The sequence below is a fragment of the Ctenopharyngodon idella genome, chromosome 14 (assembly GCF_019924925.1).
Source record: "Ctenopharyngodon idella isolate HZGC_01 chromosome 14, HZGC01, whole genome shotgun sequence".
Taxonomy (NCBI): Eukaryota; Metazoa; Chordata; class Actinopteri; order Cypriniformes; family Xenocyprididae; genus Ctenopharyngodon; species Ctenopharyngodon idella.
Genome location: NC_067233.1, coordinates 28352906 through 28380055, shown reverse-complemented (window position 1 = coordinate 28380055; position 27150 = coordinate 28352906). Strand labels below are relative to the sequence as shown.

Sequence of the window (27150 nt, the reverse complement as noted above, 5' to 3'; positions counted from 1 at the left end):
GGTACGTTATCGTTAGAGTGATGACGTAACGCAATTCCTTCGTACTATGTAATACTACAATGTGGCCACCAGAGAGCAGAAAATAGTAATTTATGCTATTCATGCCACAGTCTTTAGAGTCTAGGTCCACACAAACTATCAGAAGAAAGGGTTTAGTGAAACACAACACACCAGTGTCATTCACACACACATTCCGTCGCAGTTGGGTAAAAACTACAGACGTCCGTCGCGTTTGCTCCACTTCACTGATGACAAGAATGATACCTCAGCGATCACAGACAGACTGATGCATGATTGCGCTTCCTCAACCGCTTAGTGTTGTTGACAGAGGAGAGAGGGTTAATGAATGTCAGCTCTCGTGCTTCATGTGTGCTGAAGTGAGCTATACTCATTGATCTTTGACTCCATCCAGATATATCCCATGATTCACTACACACTAAAGTCAAGTCAAGTCAAGTCACCTTTATTTATATAGCGATGTAAATATATTATTTACAATGTAGATTGTGTCAAAGCAGCTTTACATTGATAACTGGTACATTATTTGGCTGCACAGCAGCTCTTAAAAGAATAGTGTCAATGCAAAAAGTTTTGACATGAAAATGGTCCTTACAGTAAGTATTATAATCTAATAAAGAGTTATTGTTATTTCATCATGTCAGAAGCACATGATATCTGAATCACAGTCACATTTATTTTTTTTTAACTATTAGATTAGTTAGTAGAAAAGTTAGTTAGTATATTAGTCACTATTACAATATTATATACATGAAGCTACTAATTTTTTTTTTTTTTTTTTTACATTTTCAGTAAATGGTCAAAATGCAATTCTGAAAATGCAATAAATATTAAGTGAAACTTAAAAATTAATCAGACAAAATGTATTAAAAAACAATCTGTAACAGTGCACAAAATGAGGAAAAAAATAATATTATGTAGGCCTAATTTAAGTTAGCTCATGAATGCACATATTTGAACTAAAATAATTGTATCAAAATTAATGGTATTGTTTAATTTTAATGGTTAGATACAGCCAAAAAGATCAGATGGGACAGGACAAAATTAATTCGTATTTATTTATTTTTTTAATTTCCGTAATTTTCCCATTTTAAGGAGGAAATATATTTGTAATCACCTTCTTTTTATACTCCGTGAACTTTATAATAGATATTATCAAAAACATCTACCAGTTATCACAAAAACATGGGATGTGTGCCCTTTAATACTCAAAAAAGCAATGTGACTCAGTAAAACCGAAACAGATTCTAGTCAATACTGGAATAGCTGGTGTCTATGTTCACCAGTAAAACTTGAATAGACCACTACCAGTTAATCTAAACACATAATTGATCTTAGTTTTTAGTATTAAATGAGTAGTTATCAACAAATAGAATATTTACTAGAAATTAAAAATTAGTTCTGTAAAATAGTTTTGAGGAATAAATGTTGCACATACAGGTGTCCGCGCAGGGCGTGACCGCGGCCAGTGCAGCGGGTGTAGGTGAGAGTGAGACAGAGAGAGCATGCGTGAGACAACAGCTCTTTCAGACCGATTATAACGAGAAAAGAGAGGGAGAGGGAGGAAGACAGATTAAGCAGACTGAACACAACTGTTGTTTTAATCCTCTGAGCGGATAGATTTAGATGAAAAAAAAACTACTGGTTTGGAGAAGAGCAGCCATATTGCATGGACCTTTGGTGGAATAACAAGAGTCACTGGAGCGGGAATAAGCGGAGTTCAGAAGGAAACATCCAGACTTCACGATCCGCTCAGCAGCCCGGCTGACGCTACTTTCACAGCACACTTTCCTGTCTAATTCGACTTTCTCCTATTTATTATTTATTTATTTTATTATTTAGATAGTGTTAACCAATATTGAAAGATGAAGGACCGACTGGAACAACTAAAGGCGGTGAGTGTGTGCTTATATTTCTTGTGAAGTAAACACGCCATAAAAGCTCGTATTCATACTGCTCTACAAGTGTATGGGAATGACATTACGTAATGGAGTTTGTCTAAAACCTCCATGTCAGATTCAATACTGTTAGAAGATGATCACAGTATGAATAAGGAACATTTGTAACTTTTGTACTTCTGCTGTTTACGATTGTAACTGTTGGACGAAAAAGGAGTAATATAGAAATTAAAGGCGTCTGAGATAGAGTATGTGGATGAATTATCTAACAAGTGCTCACTAAAGGCAGCATAAGTCATATTAGAAATAGTGTAAGGAGTGAGACAGTGTTGGACAGCTGATGTGGTCACCTGACTCATGGAGGGGGTCACGGGCCTCTGGAAAGATGGGGGATGGGGTGAGGGAGATGATGCTGATCTTCAAATACTTATTGAAAAATATAAAATACAAATAGACTGAGTTTGCCTTCCATTCTGTAGCCACACTAACCAAAAAGTACCATTTTTACCATGTTTTTTGGATGTGTACCATGATACTATGCTTTTTGGACATTTACCATGATTTTTGGACATGTACCTTGATGCTATCATAGTTTTTGCCCATATGCAATGTGTTTAAGTGTTACCATTTCTTATATGTACCATGTTTTTCATGCTTTATGTATAAAATATACCAACAATGCGATGAACAGTGTAGCGCCAATCACCAAAACATACAAAAAACTATCCATGTGTGTCAATCCAGGCTCAACGCTAAGGATTTTTTCTATTGGCCCTTTCAGACCAGTGGTTCAAATTTTTGGACCCACCAAAAATGTAAATAAATATGTAAGAAAAAAATAAATAAAAGTTTTTGTTGTTGTTTTGACCCATGTAACACTGTATTCTAATAAATAAGCCACCAAAATTTTAGATACCGGTGAAATTTCACAATTCTTGATTGATTAAAATTTTTGATTCCACAGCAAATACAAGCCTTATTAATATAAAGTTCAAACATTATTGAAGTGAGTCTTCAGTAATAAAGTAAGAATAAACAATTACAAGCAACAGCTCAAACAAATACAACAGAACAAAGATACAAATGAAATAAACAGTGTTTTAAGATTTTCAGGTAAGTATTTAGGTACAGAAATGAAATAATAAAACGTAAAATAACTGCATCTTCATTGTATGAATATAGATTTATCCTTGTTAAAGCTACAAAAGTAATTTAGTCAAGAGTATTGAGTGATTTTCACTGTCTTTTATCGTTTGATTAACATTAATGGCACAGATAGCAGCAGGATTATTAGGCTTGCTGTCACTTTAAGACCGAATACACGGATCCAGTATACTGTTACACATGCCAGAGCCGTTGTCACATGTTTTCTTTCTCATCTGTTTACGTTTAGTTAAGACATAACCGACAGCGTTTAAGTGAATACTCACCAAAACGGACATTTTGACATACTTTTGTTGTGTGTATTTTTCCATTCAAGCACAAGAAGTACTCAATTCAGGAGCTGTTTTCTGTACACAGAGCACACAGAGAGCTGTCAGAGGACTCACAGAAAACTGTACTGAATTGAGTTCTCTTTCAAGTCTTCTTATGCTTGAATCTGAATGGTTAAAAATCGCTTAAATGTTTAAATTGACAAGATTTTAAAACAAGAGCAAATTATAGACTTTTTGTGACGATGATATTCTACTAATATATAAACATACAGATATACAACAAATGTAATACATTAATATAAAGGATGCAATTTATATACATTTGTTATATGTTTGAGTGCATATTTACAGTCTATTTCCTTACATTCTCATCATAAATAATCTTATATAACCATTTAAAATAATTAACAAGACCTTTGGCAGTATCATCATTGTTTGTGATTTTCATGAACCAGTTTATATATCAAGCCACAAAAATATTTTACAGAAAATAATTCATGGTTAAGGTTAGGCTTTTTGGTATGTACCATGTTTTTCATACATTTAACCCGATACTACCATGTGTTTATGTATATGTATCATGGTACTACCATGGTTTTTGATTTGTACTATGTTTTACAGACATTTAACCCGATATTACCATGTCTTACCCCTCCCACTTCTGGTAGTTTTACTGAGATTTCTTATCCCGTGCGAATTGGCCATTAATATTACAGATGTCCTGTGGTAAAATTACATTACTCCATCTACCCTTGTAAAACTAATCCTATCCAAATAGGGCTTAAGACGTGCCATATTTTCAGACATGTGCTCTGGTACTACCATGTTTTATTGGACGTATTAACTTTCTGGTATTGTTCCATGACCTTACAATATCATGGCAGTATCATGGTAAATTCTGGTACATGATTATTGAGGACTGAGTTTGTTTGGGTGTCAGATTTTATGGGCAGGGTCAGAGGTGAGGATTTGTTTCTGTGGCGACTCTGCCCCAGTCAAATACTTATTTTGTTGACTCTGTTACCTGAAGCAGCCTGCCTGGCAAGAGGAACTTGTGTGCGTGTGTGCTTATGGCCGAACCTTATTTACATTAGTCATAGTTTTGTTTCCGTGCTGTTTTGCATACAGGCAATCTCACTCGCTCAGTTTTTTATACTTGCCTATTACTGGTTTCTTTTTTTTTGTAAGGTGAAATAATATAATAATACGTTTTTTACACTTTCTGGTGTTTTCTCGTGCAAAACTCGCTCACAAAAAGCTGAGATGGGTGGTTGCCAGGGTGTTGCTAGGGTGTTCTGGCAGGGTTACTTATTAGTCCAAGTCAAAAATGCCCATGCTTAATGCTGCCTTCACATGCTATTAGTAATTATCGTAAAAATAAGAGTTTCCTAGGTAAAAATTGCACATGAATGCCTTCTGATGTTGTGTTTACCACTGCGAAGTTCGGAAATAATTTTGATACCTAAATTCCCAAGATAGGTAAATAGCCGAAAATAAGCGAAAATAGCCTGCATTTGACCGAAATTACAGAATAATCAGCAAGCGGACCATCTAGATAGCGTTGTGAATGTTTATATGGTTGTCAACGCATGGGACACTAAATATAATTTTGGCTTTAATAAGATTTTCCCAATAAACAGGCAAGAATAAACCTGGTGTCCTCCATCATTCATGTTCATTCCGACACAAAAGCACTTGAATGCAATGAGCTCGTAATCACGACTTCTAAAGTTGGAATTATGAAATTTCCGACAGCACGTGAAGGCAGCATTAGTCACTACAATTCTGATCAGTGTTACAATTAATAAAGAAAATGAAATAACTTTTTTCGTGAAATTAAAACTAAAACTAGAAAAACGAAACACAAATTCCAGAACAATTCCAAAATTATCTAATATAAAAAATACAAATGGCCACAAATTTTAGTTTATTGTTTTGTAATACAAATAATAGGCTTTGTATATTATAAAACGTATACAATCTGCCTGCAATAAATATGCAAATGCTACTAATTAATTAGCAATAATTAAGTTTAAGTTTAAAACTTAAAAAGACTTTAAGTTTAATTCTTTGGGTTAGGGGGTTGTTCAAATCGTTAACCCTAAGTCTGAGCAGTAGTATTAGTAATTCTTGTCTTTAGCAAAAACCCCTAGTAGTTGCTTGGGACTCGTCTGCGTTTGACCCTCTGTGCTAAAGGAAATCCTGTTGAGAAAAAAAAAACATCTATCGTTCTAACCTCTAAATAAATGGGTTTTTCTATCTGTGTGTCTTTGTAATGTTTAACTTGGTGTGGCCGCACTGTTCTCCTTTGCATGTATGTAAGAGTATTAAAGGCTAAGTACACACACAGTTCGTCTTGGAGTACTAAAGGAACTGTGGGACATTAAACAGCTGAGCGGGAACACTGTGTGAGCGTGACCATTTGTTTTTGTGTCCTTCCGGCAACTTCAGTCGGCCTTCTTCTGTAAGTGTTAGCAAGATGATGAGTGAAAAACACTAATATTACATATTACATGAGAGAGAACATGAGAGAGAGAGAGACTTACTAAATTAAAGTATAGTGAGTTAACAGTGACTCTACTACGACTATACTTTAATTTAGTAAGTCTCTCTCTCTCATGTTCCCTCAGCAGGAAGTCTCTTGTAGGCTTATCTCTCTACCTCAGTTCATAGCTTTTCCAGCACGCTGCATTTGTGTGTGCGTGTGTGTGTCTTTAACCTTCACAAAAAAACCCGTTGGATTGGCAACACATTGTTTATGGTACAAGTAAACTTGAAAAGAGAGCAGAAGTCTTTGTCAGCAGGATAGATAATATTACATTTTGTCACAGGAATAGTTTGTCTCTGAAATTCTTTAGTACAACCATAATATACTGCCTTTTTGTTAGTCCTTGGCTGATGGTCTCTTACAAAAATGTACTATGGTAAATATATTTTCTATCATACCATCATTAATACAGGTATCCGTGGTGTTTGCTAAAGAAATATATAGGATCAGTCATCTAACAATCATCTAACCCTAAGTATTAAACTTCGTAAGTCATTCTACAACATTCGTGTTTTTATACAATTCTGGTTGATACTGATCAACTGATAATTAATTTTAGGGCTGCACAATATATATTGTGATTTATCGCAAATTTTATCGCACCCGATTTGGCAAATTCTGCTATTATTTTATGCGCAGCTTGTCAGAGCTGTACGGCTCTGTGATCAGTAGTAAATGCTTCTCCATCTGAAAGCCAGAGGGCGCTCTTGCTCAGAAACTCTAAATATGCCCTGCCACAGAAGAAGATAACACACGTCATATCGCTGTAGCTGAATAAACAGAAGATTGAAACGCTTTGATTAAACATGACTAATAAATATACGACTGCCTTATTCTGTGTAAGAAGCCACATCATCTCATAGAAGGACGCTCAACTGTCGTTATGAAGTGAGTTTGGAGTAAAAACATGTTATTAAATGTTGTCTTTTGTTGGACAAGATGTTAATAAATGCTTCTCATTTCTGGAAAGATGTTTGACGCGTGTTGCTTTTTCAAATGTACGTTATAAGCGACTCAAACTCGCAGGTCTTTCAGATGGATTAGCATTTGGAGCCATACTTCATTGACAAGCTGCGCATAAAAAAAACAATCGCAGCCTTTGCGATTTCATAATCGCACTAAGAATTGCGTTTAAGTGCGATTTCAATGTTATTTTTCGTATTGTGCGATACATCATGCAGCCCTAATTAATTTCATGTTATGGCCAGTGTTGGGGGTAACACATTACAAGTAACACGAGTTACGTAATCAGGTTACTTTTTCAAGTAACTAGTAAAGTAATGCATTACTTTTTAATTTACAACAAACTGACACCTCTTCTGTCCCCATGCTGAGAGAAATCGGGAGTAAGGTATTCCTCTCACTTTATTAACCAATGTCTTTGCTGCTAAACTTTGATGATCCAATTCAACCATACTAATAAGCAAAAGTGACTTTAAATAAACATCACATTTGTTTCGTTTTTTATTGTTAAAGTAAGAGTGTTGAACTTCTTTCTCCTGCATCCTATTCTTCTGTAATTCAGAACTGCAGCACAGCTGAAAGGTTTATTTTGAGCTGCGCCCTCTAATGTACAGGTGTGAATTTGCATTTCCTTCAGACTGAGGCGTATTTATTTCACTTTTGGTGTAAAAGAGCCTCAACATTTGCTGAAATAGAACTTTTTTTTATTTTTATAATTAAAACAAGCAAGCCCAGCCCAGGTGAGAAAAAGTAACACATGTAACATATTACTTTCCATAAAAAGTAACTAAGTAACACAATTAGTTACTTTTTAAGAGAGTAACACAATATTGTAACTCATTACTACCTTACTACCTCTACCTCAGTTCATAGCTTTTCCAGCACACTGCATTTGTGTGTGTGTGTGTGTGTGTGTGTGTGCGCGTGTGTTTTTAAGGTAGTAACACAATATTGTAACGCATTACTTTTAAAAGTAACTTACCCCAACACTGGTTATGGCCAATATTAAAATTAAGATTCAAACACTAAAACTAAAATCAGTCATTTTAAATGCTAGATGTGGATAAATGGGGAAAAAATCTAGTATGCTGAAATATATCTTCAGGATTCTTTGATGAACAGAAAGATCATAATAACAGAATTTATTTGAAATAGAAATCACGTGTGACATAAGTTTCTTTTACCCAAATGTTTGATCAGTAGTGTATGTCTTAAAAAATTAAATCAAATGATAAAGTATGCAGCAAAATATCGCATATTAATGACAATTTTACTGAAGCAAATGTAACTGTACTGATATTTTGGTAGAAACTGTGTTTACCATAGTACGTTTTTTTGTAAAATGTTGAATATGTTATTTGATCTCTCAGAAATGCTGAATGAGTGAAAGCATTAAAGCTTCATATAGGGTTTCACAGAGATCCAAAGATATTTGTTGGTGTGTGTGTGTGTGTGTGTGTGTGTGTTTGGCTTCTCTGTGGTAAAGTGACAGAGCCGCAAGTTTGATGACTATAGAGAAATCCTTGAATGGTGTCATAAAAAAGGTGTGATTCCACTGAGACTTTAACCCTTGTGTCTCTTGACATTTGAGTTATAATGTTATCATGCACGAAGCTCTGTTCTATGACGGTGTTAATGTGTTTAATTGCGTCATTTGACAGTAAAGCTATTATTAAAAATAGAAAACAGTACCGGTCTCCACATGCTCCTCATAAAACATCACAAGGCACACCATTCTGTCCTTATGAAGTGCTGTGCAAGTCACATTGGCAGTTGTAACATTGCTGCTAACATTGCACAAAATCTCAATTTACCCTATTTACTTTCTTAAGGATTTTATAGAGAGATGTGTTATCCATTTAGGAAGACTTTACATGCAGTAAAAGATTTGACAATTTGATAAAACCGCTGTTTCAGGACGACTTACACTGTGCCTTGTCAGTAAAGTCCTGTAACATGGATGTTTATGTGACATGATAAATCTAACAACTATAAACTTTAAGTGCAGTTAAATAACATAACCCATTAACAGAAACATAACCAGAACCCAATTTTAAAGAGAAATAGACTATAAACTTGACATTGGTTAGACTTGGAACAAGAGGTGAACAATACATCGGTGGCTGAAATGTCATTCACTGATGACGTATTCAGTAACTAGTATTATGGTTACTGATAGTGAAATTATAGCAGGTCATTGTAAACGCTAATATGTATATTCGTATTTTGTGTTTTTTGTAATGTAAACTCATGCCTTAGTGTACGTGCCAGGGCACAGCGTATAAACGTGACCTGGAATTATCCAGTGTTTGAGCCATGTTGGCTTGTCTTGTCACTTTGTAAGGATTTATTTAGGATCTGTGTACCGTGTTGTGTTGTGCTTTGGCTTGTTTTAATCAGGATCATCTGCTATAAACAACGATATGGTGTTTTAAGTCGTATTCTGTTTATGTTTTCAGTAATAAGATGTTTTATTTATGTTTTAAGCCATATTCTATTTGTTTTATTAAGTAATAAGTAGAAATATGAAGAAAAAAAGTATAATCGTAATATGACTTAAAGGTGCAATATGTAAGAATTTTGCAGTAAAATATCCAAAAACCACTAGGCCAGTGTTATATATTTTGTTCACTTGAGTACTTACAATATCCCAAATGTTTCCAACTATTTGTAAATCATGAGAAAATTGCAATTTTAACCAAGGCTCCGGGACGTGTGGTGAGTTGCATGTCAATTGCGTCATACCCACGTTACCCTCAGTTTCCGGTTTTATTTTGCAGAAACCATAGAAACACCAAAGACGCTTTAATATATTACACATTTTAATAGACAAGGGGACAACTGTTTTGATATATTTATAGACAGAAAACTAACTGTTGTTATATAGCTCAACACTTTTAGTCATATTGTTTGAATCTAATTTTTTTTATTTTTTGCGAGTACCATGCTTTACCATGCCTCAGAGAAAAACACTATTTTGTCAAGTAGCTAACATAGCATAATCAGATGCAGCTTTATTTTTAGTAACAGTAATTCAACATTTTCTCCATCATACAATACGTTTTAAAATTAATTGCATGCCATTTATCAACACAAGCCATCCAGTATTTAATATGATATTCTAATATCGATCTAGCTTACTACACTCAAATGTATCTAATATGATAAACAGAGCTGCGTTATCTCATGCTCATGACCGGAAAAGCAGAAGCGGCACCGGCGACTGTGGCACAATAAAAGTTCCGCTGCTTGTGAGGCGTGTGTTGCGCAATCGCTCCAGCGGCCTCGTTCAGCTCCTACAACACTTGGTCCTGCTCTGCTTCATACTACAGTAACATTAATAATCGCAGGGTAAGGCTAAGGAAGGAGATGCTTTCTCTTTTAAAACACATTTAAATAGATTTCCATGAAATAGTTTTAAGTTACGTGTCGCAGCACAACCTAAGCATTCCAGTATAAACGCTTCTGAAAAATTATTTGTTATTAAAGCATCTTAAAGCAACATTCGCCAATATGCTATTATTATGGAGAAAACTGATCCTAGACCAGCAGTCATAGGCTGCTCACTCAGAAGCTGCAGCAGGCAAGTTGAGAAAATTGCATGCTAGTCTCAAGCCTGTTGCCATGTGAAGGCTAAGCCTTGCCCAGCCTTACACATGTTTCACCTCTGAGTAACAGATTAGGTTAACATGCTTTAATGTTTAAAAAACACATTATTTTTCACATACTGTACATTATTGCAGCTCCTCTATTCCCAGGTTCTCTGAAATGTACTGATTTCTACAAAGCCCCTTCTTCCAGAAAGCTCAGAGTGCTCTGGTTGGCAGACCCAGTGCATTGTGTTTGGCCAAACAGCATGTACCATAATCGTGAGCTTCGGCTTCCAAGGCTTCTACAGCAGTTGTAAACACATAGTTAATAATATTGTTGGTTTTACCGTATCAGTTCGAGCCGAAGTTGGATTCTGAAAATATGGATAATCAAGCATGAATTGAGCAGAATTTTTCACATTAGTAAGTAGACTTAGTTTATAGCCAGCGTTGTATTTTCCCAGGTTTTGGAGCACAAGCAAACTTTTTGGTCGTACTGCTCAGGAACAGCATTTCTTTGCGTATGCCTTTGGGCGAGTATTATTATGCTAATATTTCACATTGTGACATGGACGTTTGAGGAAGTAATATCTGGACTTCGCTTGAGGCATTTTAGGCAGGTCTGGATCAGTGTTAAATAGAATAAATTGCTTTGTGGGAGACAATGACCTTTGTAACTTTGTAGATCGTATACATGCACAAACACATACATTACACACTAAAGGAAAAAGAACAACTACAACTGAAACGTCTGAATGATTTCCAAAAGAAAGACAGACACAATAGGAAAGAAAACAATATCGAAACAATTTCATGCTGACTTTAAGACTTGCTCATACTGCCTTAATGCATAATAATATCCAGATCATAAGGTTTTAAACTTTGTGTCAAGCTCTATTTTGTGTCAAGTGAGTGGTTTTGATTGAATACAGTTGCTAATCTGCTAGCTGCTCCATTTTAAAATGTTTAAAATGCAAAAAAAATAAAATAAAATTGGTGGATATCAGCCACAACAAACTTGTGATTATCACTTATAGTTATTGGCTCAGAAATTCCCAAGCCTGGAATTTACCGGCCATTTTCAGGGGTTACTCAATGTTACTCCACTAGATATGTAATCAATAGAGTTTAAATATATTTACAAATTTGTACTCAATTGTAATTTAGTTTCTAGACAGTGAATTAGTGACGGTGAGTCACTTACCAGTCATAACAATATAAGGGTGTGTGAAAAGACAGCATCAGATCATTAAAAATATATCTGATATTTCCTTATGACTTGACATAATATTTTTATTATCTTTTTAAGTATTGGCTATATTAGGGGTGAAACGGTTCTCGGTAAAAAAAAAAATTGAACGTACCGTTCTGCACACTCGGTTCGGCATGCACTTGCACCACGGTTCATCTCATATCTGATGACGCATACGCATCTATAATATGGTTTGTAGAAAATAAATAAAACAGACAGAGAGAGTTAGGCTAATATATGTTTCTGTCGCAGATGAGACCTGAACACCACACGTTGTTATCTGTGTTTAAACTCATTTAAGCCTTGCCAATTTAAACATTCGAGTGCAAGGCGCGAAAGATAACTTACGCGCGTGCTGTGAGAAGATTTGTGCACTCTCACTTTCAAGTCTTGTGCTTGAACGGACAAATTCACACAAAATTATGTCAGCATGCCCGTCTTGGCGAGTATCCTAGCAAGCATAGTAGGTTATGTCTTAAGTGAACTTAAACACTCGAGAAAGAACGCATGTGTTCAGTATCAGTGTACTGATCCGTGTATTATGTCTTAAAGAGACAGCAGCCCTTGCATTCCTGCTGTCTGAATGTGTTTTTAATATTAATCAAACAACAAAAGACAAGGAAATCACTCATTGCTCATGACTGAATAGTAACTGTAATTAATAATGATTGATTTTTATTTTATACAGTGAAGATTACATGCAGTGTTGTTTTACTTTTTATTAGCTACTTTATTCAGTTTCTGTACCTGAAAACTGGATACATGAAAAAGATCATTATTAATTTGTATCTTTGCTTTACTGTATTTATTTGTGCTGTTTGATTATTTGTTCTTATTTTCTATATTTTTATTTGACAGTAGTAATTTTTTACCTGAACATAGCACATACCGAACCGTACCGAAACCGTGATGCAAACCGAACCGTGAGTAATCTGAACCGTTGCACCCCTAGTCTGTATACATCACACCACATCCTGTTTCTGGCCTGTGTCTACCACAATGAGGCTTCCGCTGCATGTATTTAGGTTACTTATAAAAAATTTAACTACAAAATAATTCTTTTGCTGTATGTTTCAGACATGCGATCATGATGACGAAGACGTTGAGATCGCCGTGGACAATGCTGCTTTTATGGATGAGTTCTTCGGCCAGGCATGTTCTTCTGTATATTTTACAGTCATATTTGTGTAAATGCTTTTGATGTGCTTTGCCTGAATGTGTGTCATTGTGGTTTTTAAGTGACCTTGTTTCTTTGTTTCAGATTGAAGACATCAGGAACAGCATTGATAAGATTGATGAGAATGTGGCCGAAGTGAAGAAACTTTACTCAGTTATTCTTTCTGCACCAACGTCAGACCAGAGTAAGACACATTCACGTGTGCAACTCATTATGACCCAGTTCAACACTGTTTTCCACTGACTGGTAGTAACCACTGCGTAACAGGTGACGTAGACTCTGAGTCATAAAAGGTAGCAGGGCCATACCTAGGGTATCCGTGGCCCCGGTGCGGATTGTTGCTGTGAGCCTCCTCTCGGTTGAAATCGCATTCCATGTTTTACAACATTTGTTAATATTGCTTAAAAGGATAGTTCACCCAAAAAAGAAAATTCTGTCATCATTTACTCACACTTATGTTGTTCCAAACCTGTATGAGTTTCTTTCTTCTGTTGAACACAAAAGAAGATATTTTTAAGAATGTTGGTAACCAAACAGTTGACGATTGCCATCGACTTCAATAGTATTTTTTTCCCTACTATGGAAGTCAGTGGCTGCCATCAACTGTTTGGTTACTAACATTCTTAAAAATAACTTCTTTTGTGTTCAACAGAAGAAAGAAACTCATACAGGTTTGGAACAACTTGAGGGTGAGTAAGTAATAACACTATCCCTTTAATGCTTATTTTTTACTAATACATTTGTTAACACTTTATTTTACAGTGTCCTCATTACAAATGTTACATGTAGTTATTGTAGTGATAACTATAAGTAATGCATAAATACATGCAACTAATCCTAAACCAAACCCTATAGTAAGTACATGTAGTTAATTATTATTACTCAGTACTTAAATATGTAATTACACTGTGACACAGACACCTTAAAATAAAGTGTAACCATACATTTCAAGTTGTATATTAACATTACATTAGATAATTAGTTGTATTATGAATTAAAATGAATTGACAATGAATAATACAGTATTTATAAATCTAATTTAATGGGATTTTGAAGAAACACTTGAGAGAAAATTTATACACTGGCATTCAAATTTTGCAGTCAGTGACATTCTTTTTGATAAAAATTAATATTTTTATTCAGCAATGATGCATTATATTGATCAAAAGTGACAGTAAAGACATTTATAATGTTACAAAAGATTTTAATTTAAAAGAAATGCTGTTCTTTTGAACTTCCTATTCATCAAAGAATCCTGAAAAATGTATCACGGTTTCCCCAAAATATGAAGCGGCATAACTGTTTTCAACATTGATGATAATAAAATAATAATAATAATAATAAAGGTTTCTTGAGCAGCAAATCATCATATTAGAATGATTTCTGAAGGAGTAATGATGCTGAAAATTCAGCTTTGACATCACAGGAATAAATTATGTTTATATATATAATAGAAAACAGTTATTTTAAATTGTAATAATATTTCACAATATTACTATTTTCAATGTATTTTTGATCGAATAAATAAAGCCATGGTGAGCAAAAGAGTCTTACAAAAACATTCTCTTACCGAGCCTAAACTTTTGAACGGGTATGAAACATAACTCCATTAAGTCTCCTGAGCTATGACAGAGGAACCTCTGAACAATAAAATATTCCTATGGGAGTGTTTAACAATGACAATACATGCACAAACCAGCGCTATTATAATCTCCTTTCATCTCTACATTCTTATACCTCGCCTTTACTGCTGTTTTTTCTCTGTGAACAGAAACGCAAGATGATTTGGAGGCGCTAACTAATGACATCAAGAAAATGGCCAACAATGCTCGTAACAAACTGAAGAGTAAGTGTCCTTACATGTGTGCTGGCCTGCTTTGTGCTTTTCTCATTAGGGCAAAAAACTGGGACACACAGAACAAGGTTTGGCTTCTCAAACACTTCTGACCCAGAATAATGTAAGCCATTTATCCATCTTTATGAATGCAATGTTTACCCTGAGTCAGTGTTATTTCAGGATCATTGAGATACTATTGTAGTTTTATTTAATATTAGGATTCGTTTTTATTTTTGTATTTTCCATTTCATTTTCATTTTAGTTCAAGTTTTAGTCATTTTATTATGGTTTCTGTCATTTTTATTAGGTTTTTTTTGTTTGTTTTTTTAATATGTCTATTTTAGTTTTAGTTGTAGTTAACTCTAACAACCCTGCCCTGTGTGTATGTGTCTGTACAGCCATTGAAAGGAATCTCGAGGCAGAAGAAGCGGAAAGATTATCGGCCGACATGAGAATACGCAAATCACAGGTGAGTCAACATCCCGCTCACATAACACACACACACAAATACGCATGCTCAATTAACTCTGCGCTCATGTTGCCCCTCCAGCACGCTGTTCTTTCCAGGAAGTTTGTTGATGTGATGACCAAATACAATGAAGCTCAGGTGGACTTCAGAGAGAAAAGTAAAGGTCGCATTCAGAGACAGTTAGAGATCAGTAAGTGTTGCCCGCACACTCACTCCTGACTAAACACCAGTGCATGAGACAGACCTTATTAAACATGACCTCAGCCTCACAGTGTGCAGCGCACAACACGTTTTTTCACAGGGTTGTGGTTGAAGCGTGTCAAACTGACGCTGTGCTATTCCCCTTTTTTGTCTTTGACTTGCTTTTGTTCTGCTTCTGGCTCTAGCTGGTAAAGCCACGACTGATGAGGAGCTGGAGGAGATGCTGGAGGGAGGAAACGCAGCCGTTTTCACAGCAGGGGTAATGCATGCATTTGTGTGTGCGTGTGTGGATAAGGAGACCTCAAGAGGACTTAAAATGATTTAAAGTCCCCCTGCAGTCAATAATTTTATCCCTTAAAACTCATCTTTGATATTCAAAATGGCATATTTAAAAATATGAAAATAATTTCTTCATGCCTTACAGTTGTTTTAATGTTACTCTACACCTACACACTCTACACTCTGCTGCTTCATTTGGTAAACACAGAACCATGAATATGCAAATTAGTCCCTGCCTCCACTCAATCACACCAGCTCAGACTATCTGATCCACTCGGTCAGCTGTAGTAAACGCTACACAATGGCAAGTGGAAGTACTGGTGTAATTCAGTCACATATGTTTGAACCAGAAACTAATTCGGAAGAAGAGGAAGAGCGAATTATACAGGCAGGCCCGGTTCTACGGGGTGCTTTTGTGTTTGCGCTCTGGAGAACGTCAAATGTTTCTATTTACTATGTGTTTTTGCATTTGTGATCAGTGTAGCCAATCACAGACATGTTTGTTGATCTCTTGAATGCAGTGACCAATAAGAGGTTATTAAGTTATTCAGAATCCACTCACAGGTTAAAATGCGTGTTTTTGTTCGGTACTGAGTTCAGCATGCAAATCCTCTCAATAACAAAGTATAGACACAATGTAAATAAGAGATTCATTATGCAGTGTAGACAACTTTATTGATTATAACGGGACTTTGTGAGATCTCAAACTGAGATGAGTGACAGCTTTTTAGTGATTATAAATAATAATAAATAAAAAAAACGCTTTCTAGGCTACATAACGGTAATTGATAAGATTAACCCTTGCCTTGACTATGCTATCAAACCACTAAAAATGTGTTGCTAATGTTACACAAACCATGTTCCCAATCGCCATCTCAGAATCAGACGGCTGCCTTCTAAAAATCAGCATTCATAGAAATAATGATAGGAAAAGCCCCAACCCGCTTGTTAATGGGATAGATTACATATTTGTGATTGTAGGAAACGGGTTTCAAACAGCGTTTTTGAGACTGTCTTTGGTACACTGTAGTTTTAAGGAGAAAATACTCAGCAGTGGTGTTGACTGATGAATTTGCACATCGTTTGTCTTGAAGCATATTAAAAACACCACACATGCATATAAACAACATTAACAACTTGATTTACACCACAGGGGGTCTTTAAAATATAATAAAACATTAAAAATATGGTAAAACAACTACAAATCAACATATTTCTTATTTTATTTCACCCCTTTAATAACACAGTTCTTTGAAAAACCAGAGTTCCAACGGCCTTGGAAAACATGGATATATGAGGCAGCCTAGTTTTAAAAGTGTGATTTCTAGACCTGGATAAGTCATGTAAATGAATAAAATCTTAAAACACCATTTTTATAACAAATACACATTTTTTTTTTAGTTATGTCAAGCTTTAAAATATTTTATTGGGTAGAAAAAGAACCTTATCCTTAATCTTTATCCAGTAATTCACAAAACAACTGGAAAAGTTGCTGTAAAAATTCATTGGTTAAAAAGAATGGGATGCCTGAAGAACATTAAGCTCTTAAAATGGTATTATTTTAATTTTGATAAAAAAAATTACATTTAAAATGTAATGTATAATTTAATTATTTTCAAAATCTTGACGTTGCCGAATTGGTGGCACAAAATAAGATTTTGTTCATATTGACCACCGCTAATACAACAAAAAAACTTACATTAAAATATTAAAATATGCTGACTCAGGCCGGCCTAATCAGCGCAGCTAGCAATATTTTGTCACAAATGTAACATTTGAATGATTCATTGTTTCCTGTGATTGTGGTTGCTGTGTAAATACACCCTTATCTCATAGCATCAATGCAGCTTCTGTGCCGACTTTACAGCAGTAGAGAAGTAGCCCACCCACACACTTTATAATGCAAATGTAATGCAAACAATACTTTTTAGTAACTATAGTTACTTTTTATTAGAAAGAACATTGTAACATATTGCTTTTAGTAGTGTTTTCTTAACACTGGTTACACCTGCGATATTTGTTGTAGATGTTAAACTGGTCACAGATGGTGAACACCACTAGGCTAGTGATAATTTGAGTTTGAGACCCTTGTCTTAGACCATAATGCGACCATAACATTTTGAGACTCAGACCAAGACATCAAATAATGAGACTCATTGGTGTCTCAAAACCAGGACCACAAGATCCAGACTCCATTTCTAGTGTACTTGGCCCCTGCACCTGTGACCATTTACTCCAGTGTCCTAAAATCATTGGATCAAATCAACCCACACTCCCAAACTCTGTCAAGTATGAATATTTCATTCTACATCCTGATAAAACTGCTGTTTGTATTGCAGATTGTGGATTCAGGGATCTCTAAACAAGCGCTAAGTGAGATTGAAGCACGTCACAAAGATATTGTGCGTCTGGAGAGCAGCATAAAGGAACTGCATGACATGTTTGTGGACATCGCCATGCTGGTGGAGAGCCAGGTACACTTTGCCTTTCATCACACGCATCTGTTTGTCCAACATTTTCTCCATCCTTTCATACTGTCATTGTTTTCTAACTTTCCCCTCATTGTCATGTATTTCCTTCTTTTTCTCTGCCTTTCTATGTCTGTTGTCTGTAGCATCCTTTCCTCTCTTCCTCTTTGTTCAAACTCGTTCTGTTGGTTTGGTCTCTTGGCTGCTAAGCCATATGCAACTGGTCGGAGTGACTTCCCCATCAGCCCCTTCTTTCGCATGTGAGTGTTCTCTAACTCCTCTTTGTTTGTACCTTTTTATTTCCCTTACTGCCTGTTTTCCTCTCATTCGTTTTGCTTTGTTTGGTCACAAACTTCATACACCCATTACACCTTCAAGATTTGTTTAGAAGAAACTAAAGTCAATAGCTGTTTTCCAAAACCCAGTGAGTTGCTTATCTAGACAACGTTTTAAGCATCATAGGAACACTGAAGGTGAACAGTCGGCAGCAAAATTATACTTATAATTAAATAAGGTACCTTTGATGATTCTTTGATGAATAGAAAGTTAAAAAGAACTGTGTTTATTTGAAATAGAAATCTTGTGTAATATTATAAATGTCTTTACTGTCATTTTTGATCAATTTAAAGGATTAGTTCACTTCAAATGAAAATTACCCCAAGCTTTACTCACCCTCAAGCCATCACAGGTGTATATGACTTTCTTCTTTCTGATGAACACAAATGGAGATATATTAATAAATATCCTGGCGCATCCAAGCTTTATAATGGCAGTGAACAGGGGTCACAAGTATGAGCTGAAGAAAGTGTCTCCATCCACATCCATCCATCATAAACGTACTCCACATGGCTCCGGGGGGTTAATAAAGGCCTTCTGAAGCGAAGCGATGCGTTTGTGTAAAAAAATATCCATATTTAAAAAGTGTTAAACTGGCGTCGCGTCAGTTTTTCTGTAAGTTGAATAGGGAAGGCGTAGGACGTAGCGCAAGATTTTTGAACTGCAAGAGTTTTACACTTTCTGCGTACGTTGAATACGGAAGGCGGTCTGGCGGAAGCTAGATATTTTACTTCATAACTTGTTAAATATGGATTTTTTTTTACACAAATGCATCGCTTCACTTCAGAAGGCCTTTTTTAACTCCTTGGAGCCGTGTGGAGTACACGTTTATGATGGATGAATGTGCATGGAAGCACTTTCTTCAGCTCATACTCATGACCCATTCACTGCCATTATAAAGCTCGGATGCGTCAGGATATTTATTAAAATATCTCCGATTGTGTTCATCAGAAAGAAGAAAGTCATATACACCTAGGATGGCTTGAGCGTGAGTAAAGCTTGGGCTACTTTTCATTTGAAAGTGAACTAATCCTTTAATGCATCCTTGCCGAAAAAAATTATTAATTTATTTCAAAAAACCTTTTGAACGGTAGTATATAATTCGAGCATGAGTGATCATGCGTTGAGTCGTGTTTCAAATCAATTACGTATTAGTTCCTTAGAAGGCAGCTGTCTATGTAGACCTTTGCAGTGAGGCAGTTCACAAGGTTTTGGAGCAGAGCTAAAATAATGATAAAATAAATCCACATGATCTAAAGAGCTCTGATACAATATTGACCAATCCACCATTATTTTGCTTATTAACTGCTTGCTATGGAGGAAAACTGAAAGGTAAGATTGGGGTATTTTTCTCTAATAAATCAATTTGATTCAAGTCCCTGTTCTACAGAGCATCAGCATTGAGTAGGGGAGACCGGGGCTAGTTGTCACACTTTTTACTCCAGTGAATCAGAGTGGGCTTGTTTTTGAAAGACCATTTCTATATAGCCAAGTCTAGACTACAAAAATATATTGAGCATTTCTACATTATTGTACAGGAAAAAAGTTACAGTTCATTAAACACATTGACTGTTTAAGACTAGGATCGGAATAACTTCCCTGTGTGTCAGCTAGCCCCCGTCTCCACATCTATGTGTGAAAGACACCCTATATGTGTGTTTTCATTGTTTGTTTGTTTTTTGTCATATGTTTCAGGGCAACATGGTTGATAACATTGAGGTGAATGTGGGTAAAGCAGTCGATCACGTTGAAGCTGCAAAGACTGAAACCAAAAAAGCAGTCAGGTATCAGAGTAAAGCCCGGAAGGTACGGAACTCACCTGCTGCTCAATCTGACCTCACTATAACAGTCACTGTGGTTTCTGCTGTTTCTTTTCTCTTCCTTTTTTGCCCCCCGCCTCTCTTTTTCTCTCTCTGCCCTCTCTGTTTCCTTTTCTTTTGCGTTCTCTCTTCTTCACCCAAAATCTATTGTAGGGTGGTATAATTGACAGGATTGAGAGCAACATGGACCAGTCAGTGGGTTTTGTGGAGCGGGCGGTTGCTGACACTAAAAAAGCCGCTAAATATCAGCAGGAGGCTCGACGTGTGAGTTCATGATGATTATCAGGCCTGTCCCGCCCCTCTGTTCCACCCTTTCCCAAAGATTCTCTGTACTGTGTCCAAACCCTATGACGTTACACTTAGAGTCAGACACAAACAAACTCAGTGATTAATACTAATCATGATACGCCCTGAAACTTCCCATCACAGGACTTCAGTGTATTTCAGCTAATGAAATAAACATTAAGCCACGTCTTCAGTTTTCGTATCATATATATATATATAATATATATATATATATATTTATACACAGTGTATATATATAGATATATATATATATATATATATAAATATATATATTTTAAAGAGAGAGAAAAAAAAAAAAAAAATATATATATATATATATATATTTTAAAGATTTATTTTTGCCATTTTTACCTTTATTATGATAGGAAGGTAAGCAGAGCAAAGTGGGAGAGAGGGGTCCAGGGAAACTTGGGTCGCCCGAAGTGCAACAACGTTAAATGTTAGTGCGCTGCCCACTAGGCTATCGGCGCAGACAGTTTTCATGTCATATTAACGGCAACAAAATGTTTGACACATTACATACACACAGTTGAGGAGAACTCACAGGCATACTGTGTTGAAATGTGACGAAAAACGGCATCTTGTGGTGTGAGAGAGAGCTTACTGTGGCCTGTCTCCATCTGTTAGCACAGCAATTTTGGCCTTCTTGCCACTTTTATTGATGCAGATAGTATAGAAAACACAGGAAATGATGCGGGGAAGGAGGAACAGGATCAGAAAATTTCACAAGACTGATTTGAATAACCCTTATAGTAACCCACAGACAAGATCTTATTAGTTCATTAAGTTCAAAATGAAATCTAAACTGACACTGTTTGCTTAATTCACAGTCCTTATTGTGAATGATTCATCTGTGAACGTTTGTGCATATATAAAAATATAAAAACTTGCTCCGCCTCTGAAACTACTTCTCTTAATTGTCATTTGTACAGGTACAAGATTTTTTTTGCATTTTAAAGGGTCACACCACCCAAAAATTAATATTCTGTCATCATTTTCTCATCATCATGTCATTTCAAACCTGTATGACTTTCTGGTAAACTATCACTTTTAAATTTATGATACTTGTATGCATAAAATTATAATAAAAAGTTCATTAAAGAGATATGTATTAAGACATAAAAGTACAACAAACTATACCAAAACAATATAATTAATTAAAATTACAAGTAATTATTAAACATGAACATTTATTGTACATGGAATGAATTGACCAAGGCAGTACAAAATATTAAGATATAAAAATAATAATAAATATTATATTTAAGTATAAGACTGATAGTGAGATGTCTTATGAGAAATTGTGAGATGTGAGAAATTGTGTATCGGAGACAAGTTCTGAGATTCAGGTTTATGTGAAGATATATATTATCAAAGTAATATTAATATTATAAGAATATTATAGAAGTAATTTGGTAACACTTTACAATAAGGTTTCATTTGTTAACATTAGTTAACTACATCAGTTAATATGGACTAACAATGAAAAATATTTCTAAAGCATTTATTAATCTTAGTTAATGTTAATCTCAACATTTACTACTAGATTATTAAAATCAAATGTTGTATTAGTTTACATTAGTTATTGAACCTGAACTAACACGAACAAAGAACAGTTGTATTTTTATTAGCTAATGTTAACAAAGATGTAAAAGTACTGTAACTAATGTATTGTTCATTGTTAGGAAATATTACTTAATGCATTAACTAACCCTAACTAATGGCACATTATTGTAAAGTGTTACCAGTAATTTGGGTTGCTTTCTTTCTTTCTTTCTTTCTTTCTTTCTTTTTCTTTCCACTGTGAATATATGCCATGAAATATTATTTCCATTCTTCAGTGCTAGTTTTCTAGACATTAAATGTATTCCATAAATGCAATGTTTAGTCCTGAAATGAATGTCAATGGAGATTTTCCAGACTCGTATCAGTTTATGTCTGAATAAGTTGTATAATTGTTACTCTAATGTTAAAGTAGATGCTAACAGTTGTTTGCATTTGTGTTTTTCTTCACAGAAAACAATTATTATAGTGTCTGTGGTTTTGACGATTTTGGCAGTTATTGCTTTGATAGTGGGTTTATCTGTAGGTCTGAGTTTAAGTGTTTGGTGAGTAAATTTCAGAGGAATGTGGTTTTGTAGCTGGGAATAGTGTGGGTGTTTATTATGCAGATATGGAGTTTGGGTGACTGGGATTTTAGTTGATCTTCTCTAGTCTTCATCTGGGATGTCAAGCATGCTTTGTTTGGTCTGTTGGGTCTCCTGGGCATCTGTTGGTTGTAGTGTTGAGTTCTATGTTCTCTGTGTGTTACGGTTCTATTAGGGCTCTGGTGTTTCTTCTGAGGGTGAAGGGTTAAAGTTATTAGATGTTTGCTGTTGGATTAATGGATTGTGTTTGTTTCGTCTCTTGTAGAAGATGATCATACTGGGTGTGATTGTTGCTGTTGTGATCATCATCATCATCATCATCATCCTCTCTCAGGTTCTATGATAACCTCTCCATCAGCACATCTCCTCTGTGGCTGCTCACGAACTCTCCTTTATTACAGCTGATCACTTCCTCCTCTCCTTCTCATCCTCCCTGTTTTCCTTGGAGTTATGAAGCAGATGCTCCGCCCCCTCCACCTGTGGCTTCTCCTTTCATCAGCACAAACCAATGGGAAACTACTCTGCTGGAACCCGAGCGATGGTCAAGGAAACGGATTCTGTTTTTTTTTTTACATTTGTTTTTCTGTAAAGGCGTGACGGGAAATGTTTAAGGAACTTATACTACGTGCCAGGAATGGCTTTTGAAGGAAGCATATTTTAAATACATGGACAAATCAATGAGCACAGAATAAGGGATTTTTATGAGACTTACAAGGGAAAGTTAACCTCCATTTCATGCCTTTAATGTTTTTATTGTTTTAGTTTTAGTTTTAGTGTTCTTAGGACCCACTCAGACTTTAATGGCTACACCTAATGGATGAGCTACTACAATGTTTTTGATCAAAAGGGCTCAGAGACTTCAGCTTCTGTTCAAGGACCCTGTGAAATGAACACAATAAGCTAAGCATTGATGGGTCGTCCAGAATGGAAGCGCACATCTGTATGTTTTTTAATGTGATAAACTTCTGTATGGGAAAACCAGAATTAACCAAATGAATAAATTACATTATATATTTTTTAAGTATGTTGTAAATACATGAGAAATTAATGGATGGATTCATGGGGATCATGGTCAGAAATCTGCCATTGTGCTTGAAACATTCAAGCTTTTTTTGTTTTTTTGGTCACTTTATTTGCTTACTGATGAATTTTTGCTGGTGATGCACCCCCCAATATTTAGCAGTGAACAAATATGGTTTTGAATAGTTTTAATGGGTTTAAATACAAGTATAGGTTGTCAATAGTTAAATTCTTAAACTATTATCACCAATCATAATACATTATATCAGTCTCATCACAGTAAGTTTAAAATGTAAAGAGGCTACTTTTACATTTACTCAGTTATCTATTCAAATTACTCAAAAAATGATTATTAAATCAGTTTAGTTGGGTCAACATAATTTAGTTTTAGGTTAAATGTACTCTAGAATGTTTAACTTAACTTTATTACATTTGTCATTTGTTTTTTTTAATTAATTTATTGAGGTTTCATTAATTTTCTTATGTTTAAACAAGTAGCTTCATTCATCATTATACACAATGTATATAATGAACAAATAAGAAAAGATTGGTGTCATTACTGACATTAGTATAGATCAGAGTGCCTAAAGCCCAAAGTATTCTTCGGCCGTCCGCATTCTGCACTGTTCACGTGATGCAATTTTCAGGAGGGTCCACGTGCAGCCTAATTTTTGTGCCCATGCGGATATTGCGCATATAACAGCCCATATGCAAGTGAGTTGAGCTCTTGAAAACAAAGTCCACTAGATGGACTTTCCACGCTTGCAGCCAAAGGAATATATACTTTGAAAGGCGTGGATAGAGCAGAACGTGGAAAATGAAGTATACCTGGGCCTTAAGCACAAGTGTCACTCAATTCAAAAACATTACTGAAACTCCTCAAAATGTCCAACATAACTGAACATTAAACATGTCTTTCCCTTTACTGAAAAACATAAAACAACAGTTAATCACTAAATTTACTCTCCTAATGCAGTCCCTTGCAAAGCATGCTCTGAACTACAGATCCATTGCCGTTAGTTATGTCATCAAAAATGACACAAAAAATGTAGTTAACAAATGGATTAAGTAAACTTCAGTTTTATGTATATTAGATGGATTGAACACAATGAAATTAAGTTGTGACAGAATGTTCAAAAATCGTGTTACTTTAGCTCATTTATTTAAACTGAACGAGGCAAAAATAACTTTTTTAATGGTTTAAGTCTCTCAGGTTCAGTGTGCCTTGTAATAAATTATTATAAATGAAAACAAAATAGGCCTATGTTAATAACTCGTGACATTTCTCTTTCAAAACATATTTTTAGCAATCCTGTTACATTAAATATGTTTTGAGACTGAATGTTATGGGGTTGAAGATCATTGCAAAAATGTCTAATAACAGCTTTGGCTAGCAAATAATTGCACCACACCACATTCACACTCTTGTGCCTAGAACAATATTTTTTGACACAGGAAAAAATGGCTTAGTATGATTTTTACCCATAACAGAGTTGAATTATTATGTAGATTTATTCACAGTTTCATCATGTCACTTCCTTTAAATATATTTAAAAGATATATACATATATATATACAGCATATTAGTATTTTAGATATTTTGTTTTATGATTATATGAATGCTTATAGTAGGGGAATGACAGTGCAACAGTGTTGGAAATAAAATGCAGGGCAGGGACAAATAAAATTCAGCATTTTCTAAGAAAATGCTTTAAATAATTTAGAAAAAATAGTATATTGTGAAAAAATTATATTTTATTTTCAATAAAAGCTACATGTATGTAGTGTATACTGTATACTTATTTTATTCCTTATTTTCTTCAATATCTAACTTAAACGAGTCAATACATCATCAGTCCTTTTTCCAAAATGTGTTTTTGTCTTACCCAGATTCATTATGGTAAGTCTGTTATAAGTGGGGTTTTTTTAGACCTAGTGGGATGGTTTTTGTGGGAAATTGCATACGTTACTCACCTGTGTGTGTCTTGTCATATCTGTAAATACAGAGAAGTTGCCCGGCTACTTTGATGCATGGTGTGGTATAGGTTAGTTCACACAAGGAGAGAGAAAGGTTGATGGAGCAGCTAAATCACAATCTAAATCTTCTCTGGGGAACCACCTGTTTTAAACAAACTCCGAATAGAGCAAAAAGAAAATGTGACAGAGCTCATAACAAAACCAGAATCAACACTGGCATTGGCTTGGCTTGGCAATGATGGCGAGAACTGAGGGATTTGAAATGTTGTAAAAGCTGAGATGGTGTTTTTATTAATGAACAGGTGAGTAAGGTATTTTATTGAACAGATAAACTGCCTTGTGTAGCTCTCTAACAGAGGTCATTGTTAAGCACTGTCTATTCTATAGCGCTGTGCTGGAATTTATTTTTTAGGAAGTACCTTGTCTATTAATGGGTAAAGCAACCCATCTTCAGCTAGTCAGTTTGAGATCCTTTCCATCTAAACTGGTTATATCTCTTAAGCCTAGTAGTGAATGTTTTATGAGCAGTAGGATAACCATATTCATCCGCACAGTCACGCAGAGCCAAAGCACAACCAAAACAATGTTCTTCTGCAAAATGCATGTAGTTTTGTTTTTTAACCGCTAGAGGGCCAAAAGTTACATAGTTTACTTAAGATGTTTATAGTGATGAATGAGGACATACCGCTGTCCTGGATGACATTATATCAGTACTGTGCCATTTTATGACAAGGCCTAGGTGTTGACAATATAAGCATTCAACTGGTTTGGCCTCAGGGGAAGTTAAAAGCCTCAGTAACATCACCTGTTTCGGCTGAACTGGTGATTTCAGCAGAATCATGTTATTAGGAAACACTAACAGAAGAACTTCTTCTTTGGTTTCTATTATGAGCCAATGACACACATGATGTGTATATAATCTGAACTCTTGACCATGTGCTGATGGTAAGTGATCTCTCTTTCTTAAACACACACACACACACAGGCCCTAAACCTAAGCTTTTCCTTTGTTTTATTCCTCAATCTCCCGTTTGTCAATTTAAAAGAATTGTGTATGATTTTTAATAGGCAACTTTTTAATAGACATGTGACCTAACATGTGTTCTAACTTTCTCCTGTTCTCTTATATGTTTTCGCTGTCTCATAAATATCCATCTTTCTCTCTGTAGAAGAAAATGATGATCATGCTTTGCTGTGTGATTCTGGGGATTGTTGTGTTTTCTTACCTGTACAGCTTCTTTTCTTAATGGTAAGCGTTCAAATTACATATATAGTATTCATATGTAAGAGAAATTGTAAGGTGTGGAGTCAACGGCCTAATCACATTGAATTTTTGAATAATGTCCTCCAAACTAAAATTCCATGGAATGATACTCTAGTATCATCATATTATCTTGGGTAAACAAAT

The 27150-nt window shown here is 35.2% G+C and overlaps 1 protein-coding gene across 2 annotated transcripts; it reads left to right on the top strand.

Moving 5' to 3' along the window:
- Positions 1-1469: 1469 nt before the first annotated feature.
- On the top strand, positions 1470-23766 carry stx3b (syntaxin 3b). 2 transcript variants are annotated; one of them, XM_051860152.1, is made up of 11 exons: positions 1470-1913; positions 12783-12857; positions 12967-13066; positions 14654-14728; positions 15118-15188; positions 15270-15378; positions 15575-15648; positions 18008-18142; positions 20168-20278; positions 22615-22706; positions 23011-23160. In XM_051860152.1, coding segments are annotated over exons 1-11 (873 nt in total). In that variant the 5' UTR covers positions 1470-1883; the 3' UTR covers positions 23012-23160. The 2 variants fall into 2 exon arrangements, with proteins under 2 accessions (XP_051716112.1, XP_051716113.1); XM_051860153.1 differs by lacking the exon at positions 22615-22706 and having other exon boundaries at positions 23011-23766.
- The last annotated feature ends 3384 nt before the right edge of the window (positions 23767-27150 follow it).

Coding starts and splice junctions, on each gene's coding strand:
- stx3b (XM_051860152.1), top strand. CDS start 1,884: ATGAAGGACCGACTGGAACAACTAAAGGCG. Junction 15,649..18,007: donor CAGCCGTTTTCACAGCAGGG/GTAATGCATGCA, acceptor TTTGTATTGCAG/ATTGTGGATTCAGGGATCTC. Junction 18,143..20,167: donor CCATGCTGGTGGAGAGCCAG/GTACACTTTGCC, acceptor CATATGTTTCAG/GGCAACATGGTTGATAACAT.